Source organism: Rhincodon typus, chromosome 7, assembly GCF_021869965.1.
Source record: "Rhincodon typus isolate 14 chromosome 7, sRhiTyp1.1, whole genome shotgun sequence".
In the NCBI taxonomy this organism is placed as follows: Eukaryota; Metazoa; Chordata; class Chondrichthyes; order Orectolobiformes; family Rhincodontidae; genus Rhincodon; species Rhincodon typus.
Genome location: NC_063338.1, coordinates 50,449,005 through 50,459,245, shown reverse-complemented (window position 1 = coordinate 50,459,245; position 10,241 = coordinate 50,449,005). Strand labels below are relative to the sequence as shown.

The 10,241-nt window shown below is 39.4% G+C and overlaps 1 protein-coding gene across 6 annotated transcripts in view; it reads right to left on the bottom strand.

The window, feature by feature from the left end:
* Window positions 1-10,241, bottom strand: part of galnt13 (UDP-N-acetyl-alpha-D-galactosamine:polypeptide N-acetylgalactosaminyltransferase 13) — a 349,729-nt gene that overhangs the window by 52,185 nt on the left and 287,303 nt on the right. For all 6 annotated transcript variants that reach the window (XM_048599345.1, XM_048599346.1, XM_048599342.1 and 3 more), the window contains one exon: window positions 2,180-2,314. In XM_048599345.1, the coding sequence (XP_048455302.1) occupies window positions 2,180-2,314 (135 nt within the window). The remainder of the gene's footprint in view (window positions 1-2,179; window positions 2,315-10,241) is intronic.

The window sequence follows — 10,241 nt, the reverse complement described above, 5'->3', positions numbered from 1 at the left end:
TGGATCCAATCTCCTCCTGCATTGTGCTGGATCCAATCTCCTCCTGCTTTCATTGGAGGCAGCTACTGTACAGCACTGGCAATGCTCCCAGGTGTGGCAAGAAGCCAACCCAACATTTTAAATGAGCAGTTAGTAGGACAATGCAAATTTGATAGTGTCACAAAGGCCCCAGCTGAATGTGAATCTTGGCTACTCAGCAGTTGCATATCATGAGGTCAGATAACAAGAAAATAAGATGCAATCAGGTCATTGGTGCCAGTGGCAGGCTTAAGGGCATCCATAAATAGAGGCTCACCATTGCATGAGGAGCTCCTGCAGACTGCTCTGTGACAGTGTTCAGGGTGCAAAGATGACTGCTGCTTTCCACAAACTGATTTCACAGGCATTTCAGTCAAACCCTGTGAGGCATTTGCATCAGCAATACAGTGACAATTTTCCCGCCATGAAGCCTTCCCCTGTTCACAGGCTCCCTGTTGCCAAGTTGATTTTCTATTTAAAAGACTAAAATTGAAGAGTAAAGTGGCTGGCAAAATTGAAGAGTAAAGGGGCTCCACCATCATTTTCAATGGCACCCCTAGAAACAGCCTGAAGATTGTCTGGAAAATGATTCAGGGTTTGTGCTGCTCTAATGGCTTGTTTATGGCTTCATTTCACACATTTACACAGTACCTCGCTGAAAAAAAAAGCACAACTACTTCTTGTGACAGAGAGAGAGAGAAAAAGAAACCAGCTGCTGTGGAGAAGCAAAAGGATTGTTTTATGGTAGGATCCTGTAAGAGTTTGTTTGCTATCCAAAAAGGTAAAGATGGAAATTTTGGAAATTTAAGTCTAACATGAGATTTGAACATATGGACAGCCCAAAGATCATGAAGCAAGGGTTTTTTTTTCCTACTGGCACCGGGTCATTACAAACAGGAAGGGAAGTTAAGGATACACAACAAACTATTTACAGTATATATAGAATGAAACCTGTGGGTTACACTGGGCTGAGGATTGCTCTGAGATAGTAAGAACTGCAGATGCTGGAGAATCTGAGATAACAAGGTGTAGAGCTGGAGGAACACAGCAGGCCAAGCAGCATCATAGGAGCAGGAAAACTGACGTTTCAGGTCAGGTCCCTTCTTCAGAAATGATGCTGTCTGGCCTGCTATATTCCTCCAGCTCCATGCTGTTATCTCAGACTCCAGCATCAGCAGTTCTTACTATCTCTGAGTGAGTTATACTGCAAAGCCCATTTCTGAAGAAGGCTCCCGGCCTGAAACAGCAGCTTTCCTGTTCCTCTGATGCTGCCTGGCCTGCTGAGGATTGCTCTGTCTTTTCTTTTTCATTTCATATATTTTTCTAATCAACCTGTTCAGAGATGTTATTACACACCTCTGGAGCAGGTAGGATTTGAACATGGAGCTCCCAGTCCAGGGATAGGGACACTTTTACTGCACCAGAAGCAGGTCCCTCTGTATATCTTCTTTTTTAAACCCAAGCAAGAGTCTGTTTGACTGCTCCAGCTGCCCTCCAGCATCAGTACTACCTGCTGGATGTCACAGCAAACTGCTCATCACCCCTGCTCAGTGCCCTCCATCATTGTTGTCACCTGCTGGGCCTTTCAGTAAAAATCAAAACAGAAATACCCAGGCTGAGTCGAATGAATTTTGATGGACAGAGGAAGTTTCAACTTAACATAGGAAGGAGAAGTGAGCCTGCTGGAGAGTTGGAAATTGCTTTGGACATGTTCCTGTAATGCTACACATCTGGAAGATGTGTGGGGTACTACAAGGGGATCACAGAATCTATCTCAATTATGTTTGTTAATTGATGCTAAAATGACTTCTTTATTTTGGTCTATTAGTTGCAAGCTAGGTAGCATTTGGTCTATCTTGATTTTATAGTTTGTTACAGTAAAAATCTTGAAACATGAAACCTTGACCTTCAATTCTTTCCATCCATTGCTGGGGCATTCATAACGTCCAAAATGCTACTGGTGTCTTTGGCGACTATTGCAAATGCAGGTTAAAGAATACATAGTGATTAAAAAAAGCAATAATTTGAGCAGAATATTTATACTCGACTAAGGAAGAAATTTTCTCTGCATAATTTGTATCACCAAATTTTAAACAGTTTCATGAAGTGTGGATCTCTGAACTTGCTTTGTAAATCAAGATTAAGTAAGTATCAAGCAAACCTGTACATCATATTCCCACAGTTGGTTCCCCCTCATATGATGACACTTCAACATGACAACTGGACCATTTAGTCTAGACACATCCAGACATAGATCATCTGTCCTGATCTCTTTTTCTGCCGTATAGGAGAACACCTGGAGGGAGGAAAAAAATTACAAAATTATGCCTAACCCACATGGTATTTCAACTTTATACCACAAACAAATCTCCTTCTATGATTCAATTATCTTAAAGTCTTCGCTATTCACTTGAATAAAGATGACATTTTGGACACCATGGCAAATTTGGGAAAAATATCTTCAAGGCACTACAAGATTCAATTTAGATAAAAATTCCTTTGCTTGTTCTCCCATAGTGAATTTAATGAAACATATATGCTTTATATTCAGAAATTATTCAATAAATTATTCTTTCCATTTATAAGTAACGTAAATATCTCATCAAAATAGTAGGGACGTATAGTAGGGAATTATTGAAGCATGCCTTTTTCATCATGTTTAATTTATTTTTCAAGTCTCTGAGAGAAATTGGTTCCCAATTTTATGGGCAAAAACTTCTGAGGCAATTCCTGGTGTCTTAATATGTCTAAGGCATCCAACCTGTAGTGATTAAGGGAACCTTTCAGGCGTTAACAATTTCACAATCTAAACCATATTTAAGGACCTCTAAATGGCTAATAATCACCAAGGTTTAATCTGTCTCTGAATCTCATTGGTTGCTGCAGTTCATGAGAAACTTTACACACAGGGAGCACTGGCTATGAGATTACAGGACATTAATTTAAGCAGTTTAAAACCAAAAAACTTAGGCATTGTATGCCTGTGATATCTTGACCAGCATTCCATTCCAGTACTGTTCCTGCCTAGAAGCACCTGAATGGAGAACCACTCATACTGTTTATTGTTGTTTTGTTTTCCAATTTAGGCTACTAATGGTAGCTCGATAAGAATGTCAAGAGATTACCTTAAACAGGCTTTTGGACACTTGAATATGTTTCTGAGTATCCTAATATACATTTAACGAGCCTTCCAGAAAATATGTCATTGCTCAACAGAAGTGACATTGGGCCTGCACTGTTCAGTTTCTTAATTCAACTGGTGACCTAGTCTGTGGTCCTTAAAGGAAGGCTACCACCAAGAATGTAAGTTAGTTTTTAAAAATGAAATTCCAAATTAAGACATCTATGGTGTTGGAAGTGTCAAGAGCTCTCCTTGTACCTAATTTCACAGGAGTCAGAAGGACACTGTTAACAGTGCTTGGTCCCATCCATGCTGTCCCCCTTCTTCACAATATGGTCTCTGAAACTGATTTTCACTCTATATGTCACTCTGCATGCAAACTGCCTGGGAATGTATCAGCAGCTTTCCAAAATTTTTAAATATAATGTCACAGGTTCCAGTATCAATTAGATCTCAGTCCTGTCTCATTCTCTGACCCCAGATCATGTTAATATCTAATTCAACAATTTAGAATACGACTTAAGTAGTTACTCTATTTTGTTTTTTTTTTGATAGAAACTCTTATAATCTCATTTTTTGCAACAAATTGCAAATGCAGTTACTTCAATGTTAAAACTACTGATATTATGCAATGTTACCTATTACTAGCTACAAGTGTATTTATTCTGACATGATATTAAGGCTTTAGTAAAGGGACATAACCATTGTCTGCTTTTAATTTAGTTTTTGTTATGCTACTGGCCCAGATTTGTGACATAAAAGTAACCATACTGTTTTTCTTTATTAGAATATCACAAGATGATACAGAATGCAATGTGAAAACTAAATACGACTAATATGATCTCAGCTTCTTCTGTTTCTCATGTGCTGTACACGCATTATGCATAAACAAACTAAACTCAAACTAAAAATGACAATATTTTCGTGTCTCTTCCATTATTTTGGCCATAGCATTTTAAAAAGTGCCAAAATTCCACTTTCAATTGGAGCAAATAAAGAGTACTAAGCCTGTTGAGGGTGACAGCAGCAAGTTTGAAGAGGAGAAACATCAACTCATGTACTCACAGTGTAGCTGAAAGAAAGCTAGGTAATCAGAGTCTTTTGCACCAAAATAGAAACTTCAGTCCATGCTGACCATAATCACAAACTAAACTAGTCCCACATCCCTCCAAACATTTCCTATTCATGTATTTATCTATATGTCTTTTAATCCTTATGGAAGATCATGGCTATCCTAGGAGATAAAAAAAAAGATTTTCTCATGTTCCTTCTTCCTGTTGCCCATTTACAAAAGATATCAAGTGACGTTTGTTTTAGGTATATCAACCACATAATGGAAAACAGCCCTCTCTACTTGTACTGAGCTGCATTAGGTGGGGTATGGCCTCAGATCCAGTGATAATAGAATCTAGTGCCTGATAAGAAATAGAACAGTGAGTACTACATGCTACATTATCAGCCACAATGTTTCCAACTGACCAGTATTAAAATAAAGATAAAATGTATATGTTGTACGCTGAAAAACACCCTATGATTCATTCAAGAGGCTTAGTAATTTTAACAAAAGCCTTGTACTTATGAAATAATTATACCAGTCCTCACAAGAATCTCACTCAAAACTGTGCATAATCAAATTGATCTTGGCTGACATTTCAGTTCAGCCTAGAGAACTCTCACTAATGTCTAATTTACCTTTTTAATTGATTCAAAGTATTCTCATCAAGACTGTGAGCAAACCTTAATGTCACTGCTCCCAGAATGTTATACAGAAAAGTACTGAGTCTCAAGGTAACTGGATACCTGCAGGAAAACTATACAAACTAAAATTAAAATTGCATGTATTTCCATGAAGTTATATGTTTAGACCTATGTTCATTGTGATCGTAACAACAGATCAAAGAAATAAGCTGTACCTTATCCAGATTCTTTTTGAATATTAACTTGGTATACCCCAAGGAATACTATGGCCCCTATATGAAAAGTGGTATGCATGCATTTAATACACTAGTCCATATCTCATTTGAATATTGGAAAGTGCAAGAGAGATTAAAAATAAACTTTCTTGCGCCAAACAAAACAGCATTCTCATCCTTTCAAAAGGAATAAGGAGGTCAGTAGGGTAAGATAAAACTAATTAGGAGGGCAATAGGAGAAAATCTATGTTAAATGTTAAAAAGTACATGGAAAAGACCAGTGGGACAAATGGAAAGTATGGAGATAATCAACAAAATACAAGCCCGTATGCAAATCCATGCATTTTAAAAACTAAAACAAGCAAGTTAGATGGACAAATTAATCTTCAATTCTACATAGACAGAATTGGAAAGTAGTTGAGTTATACTAAACTTGTATAGAATTTTGGGAAGACTGTACTCGGTACTCATAGAATCGCTACAGTGTGGAAGCAGGCCATTTGGCCCATCAAGTTCACACCAACCCTCCAAAGAGCAGCCCACCCAGGTCCACGCCCCTACCCTATTCCCGTAACCCTGCATGTCTCATGGATAATCCACCTAGCCTTAACATCCCTGGATACTATGGGCAAATTAGCATGGCCAATCCCCCTAACTTGTATATGTGTGGGCTGTTGGAGCGAACCAGAGCACCTGGAAAAAACACGCACACATGGGGAGAACGTGCAAATTCCATGTGGACGGCCACATAAGGCTGGCATCAAACCTGGGTCCTTGGCGCTGACAGGCAGCAGTGCTAACCACTGAGCCACCATGTTGCCCAACACTGAACAGTGCTGGTTCCCATATTAGGAAAAGGATACTCCAGCACTGATTTCACAATCTAGGGAGTTCTGGAGGATCACAACTCAATGTCTCTGCAATTATCTCTAAGTAAAGGTTAGGGTTAGGTTCTACCTGTCACCCCCATTATGAAGGATGGGCCTGGCCTTGTTGCTGCAGAACACTCCAAGCAGCTGGACCATTCCGTCAGATTCTAATATGTGAATTTCTTGATATACAAATATTGTACAGAACTGCTTCCATACCTATACATGTACATAAATTTTCTTTATGAATGAAGTACATTTTTGCAAAAAACAACTCTATCCAAAAGGTGCTGGGAAAATGGTTCGGAGAGACTGGGCATGCACCAAACCTAGAGAGAAGCATTTTGCCAAAGTGAGGAAGCAACCGGGCAGATGGGAGCACCACTCCCTCTCCACTGCAGGTAAAAACCTGGTCACCAGGTGCAAGATATCCTCAGTATTGTATGTGGCATAGGTCTAGATATTCCCCGAGCCTGCGCCACTGCAGTCACCCGAGATATCTTCCACTTCATCTGGAGATCAAAGATGACCATGTCGGCAGGGACACAATGTACAAAGCTCTCGATAAGTCGGAGGAAGAACATAGTCAATGCCACCCTCATCCTGATGGCCATCTTTGTGTGCAGCTGCATCAACCTATGTGTAGACCCTTGGCACATAAACACCAAGTGTCATTACGTACTGAGGTTCTACCTGTCCCTGGTGTAACAAAGAAAACACTCCAAGTAGTTGAACTGTTCCGTATCACCTGTCCTTATGAAAAAATTTGCAAAAGAAAACACCTTTGACCACAAGTCCATGAGATAGTGTTTAGCATGTAGCATCCTTGAGACCCTGCAAGAAAAAGAGAGGGTTGATCCTGTTGCTCCTTGAGCATACTGTCTAAGTTATTTGGCAGAATGCCTCATCACCAGAGCTTTTCAACAAGCATCAAGACCTAGCTTGGCTGGTGATGGGAAGGTCTGTTTCCTGGGTTACACAGTGAGACAAACATTGACTGTGCACAGAAGACCATAACTCGGTGAAAGATGCTCTTTGGTCTGCCCGAAACTTGTTGGTCTTCCATTGTAAAGAGTTGACCTCAAATGAGTGTTGCAGACTGGCACATTCCCAGATCAAGGACTACACACCGAGGGATGCACAAAAGTGCGAGGCAGCTGCTGTCAAGGCACAGTAGGGACAGACCACCATCTAAGGTATTTCTGCCAAAGTACCACAAAGGTCTGTCCCATTATCAGACCCTCTCGTTTCCTCAAAATCTATATAAATATTTTCCTGCATGAGTGGGAAACGCTTTTGCAACTGCAGAAATGTCAAACGCCAATTTTGGTTCTTTTCTTAATCCACAAAGACTCTACAAAACTGCTTTAGTACCTTCTGTTTGTACATAAAGATAACTTGTTCAAGAATAAAATAGTTCTTTTGCAATAAAAATCTCTTAACTTATAGACAATTAATAAATGAAGTATATATTCAAAATTAAAATACATTTTTTTAAAACCCTACTGAGAGGACATTCAGCCCAACAGATTAGAAGATAAAAATCACCTAGAATGATACAGAAAGGATAAAACACTGTGCAAACTTGGCCCTTTCCTCTACAATAAAGATTTGGGGGTGGCAGGGGAACATAATAGAGGTCTTCAATGTTATATAAGGGTTTAATTGGTTAGGCAGAGAAGATGAAGTAAAGCCAGAATTAAAAATAAAACAGTCACTAATAGAAATGTCTTCACATTGAGAGTGGGTAGAATTTAGCACTCACTGCCAGAGGGAATAGTTCAACAATCTGCCACAGTTACAATTAAAGGGCAGTTTACTGAGCACTTGACGGGGAAAGTAGCGAATGGATATGTTGATGAATAGGAATCAAGAAATGTAGGAGGAGGCTCATGTGAAATATAAAACTTGCATCAACTTGTTGGGCTGAGTGTGGTCTAAGTAGGGTTTTAATAGAGATTGTTACACAGATAGTGAGCATGTAAATTGCTTTTGATCTTACAAAAATCAAATTCTAACATTCTAGGGAGAAAACATAACTGCGGGTAAGTTAGTGTAGTAGCAGTGGTAAGCAAAAACTTTAGGGATATGACAACATCGCGTCAAAAACCAAACTATGGTTAGTATCACAATAGAAAAATAATTGTATTATCAAATCATCAACTTGCGTAATTGATTTTAATACCTGGAACTTCTACGGACTAAAATGGTTTGAAAAAAGGATAGACACTGACTTAAAAAAAGTCACAGTAATTACCTGATCACAGGCCGAGCCAAGATTCATTGAGCCAAGCTATTAATAAAAAGAACCAGTCTGAACTGAATTTAAGAGTTAAATCCAATTCAACTGAAGCCAGTTAATCAGACCTGTATCACCTGTTTGATTTACATCTTTATGGGAAATTAGGAGCAAATTATCGCAGATGTTGGAATATGTACTGAAAACAAATGAGAAATTCAGAATGTTAAATGTATAAAACATTTCCTGTAATTATTCAGCTTGAAAGCAAGGAACTCAGACATTGGGATACAAACACCAGCTCTACATCAAGGAGCTGTTTTTGACATAAGGACAGGATTTGTGACTAGAACAAATTGGAGAAATTTCTCTTTCCCTTTGCCTCTCAAAGGACAAAGCACCTGGTGATCATGCAAACTGGAGAGATACTTCCAAGCGCTGAGTAATCAAAGATATCTGCATTTTGGCTGCTGCTGATCTAACTGCGAATGTGATCTAACTAACTGTGAATGCAGGTGAAAACCTAATAAGTCAAGAAAATTCTAAGGATTTAACGTTGCATATGTCATATTTTTCTTTCCATACTCACGTGAATTGAAAACAAGAATTGAAAACGAAAATAGAAAATGGCTGCTGTTACCCATGGAGAAGGTGTACTTGGGTTTTTTCCTCTGTCTGAGTGCATGGGCTCTCTCACAAGGAACTCCAACCAATGAGTGGGACCCATGTTATGAACATTACATCCAGTCAACAACTACTTTAGGATTCTAAGAGGAGTTGGAAAACAGCAACAAGATTGCATAAAGCGAGGGACAGAACAGTATAATTTTATTTTTCAAACGTAGACTCAAAACAAGCCTTAGCAGTCATGTCACCATTGTGGGGAGGGGAATTTCCTTTAAATGTCAGCCTGCAGATGCTATTGGAACCAAAGAGGCTAGGAGGGCACTTAAGTCTGTCTACAGCATTGGCCCTCATCAGCCCCCTCCCCCATCCTGTAGAGACTGCTTTTATTCCAGTGCAGTCACCTGCTACCTCCAGGGATCTGGAGGTCTTTAGAAAATCCCAAGTCCAAGCAGCTCAAGTGACAGTTGTGTGCAGAAAACAGTGCGAGGACAGGATAGAACCAGGAAACTGACATGGTGGCCTGTGGGGTGAAATTTGACATCATTCACCTCCAGCCCCAATATTGACAGAGGCTATAGACACTCAAATGTTCAATATTCACAAAATGAGGGCAAAAGCATCTCATTCCACAGGTCACAGAGAGGGCAATGCATGCAGCTGGCAGCTTATTAGAAAATAATAGGTGCATGGCCTGCAATTTATTTGTCCATTGATTTCAACTTGAAAGAAGATTACAATCGGCTGTGTTTGACATGTGTGGCAAACAGAAATCACATGGTGTGTATGTTACTGATGTATTCTGATGGCACTCAATTCAAAGCTAGCTGACTCTCTGATTAGATTAAGTGAATATAATTTGTCTTCATGATTATGCATGCAAACGATTAGCATTTTAAGAATTATTTGTTTGCTGCAGAGATTTTATTGATATTTCAATGTGCTTGCTAAACAAATGTCAGGCTTCTAATTTGTAAGTATTACCTGTAAGGAATATCTAGACTGAAAATATATTGTAAATAAAAGAAAATAAACCTGTACAAAATACTCTCAGTATGTATTTTACAGTATTATGATACCTATAAATTAGAACCCACTCAGTTACTCCAGTCAGTAGGGATAAAGGAGTCTTTTTCAGGATGGAAGCCAGTGGAGATCCACAGAGATTTGTGCTGGGACCACAGCTATTCACATTATACATTAACAATCTGGTCAAAGGAACCAAGGAAAAGTTTTCAGATGAGACAAAGACAGGTGGAGGAGCAGGTAGTGTTGAGGAAGTGGTGGGGGTGAGGGGTGCTGCAGAAAGACTTGGAGAGGCTAGGCAAGTGGGCAAAGAAGTGTCAGATGGAATACAACATGGTAAAGTATGAGGTTAGAGACAACAAGGTGTAGAGCTGGATGAACACAGCAGGCCAAGCAGCATCAGAGGAGCAGGAAAGCTGACGTTTCGGGTC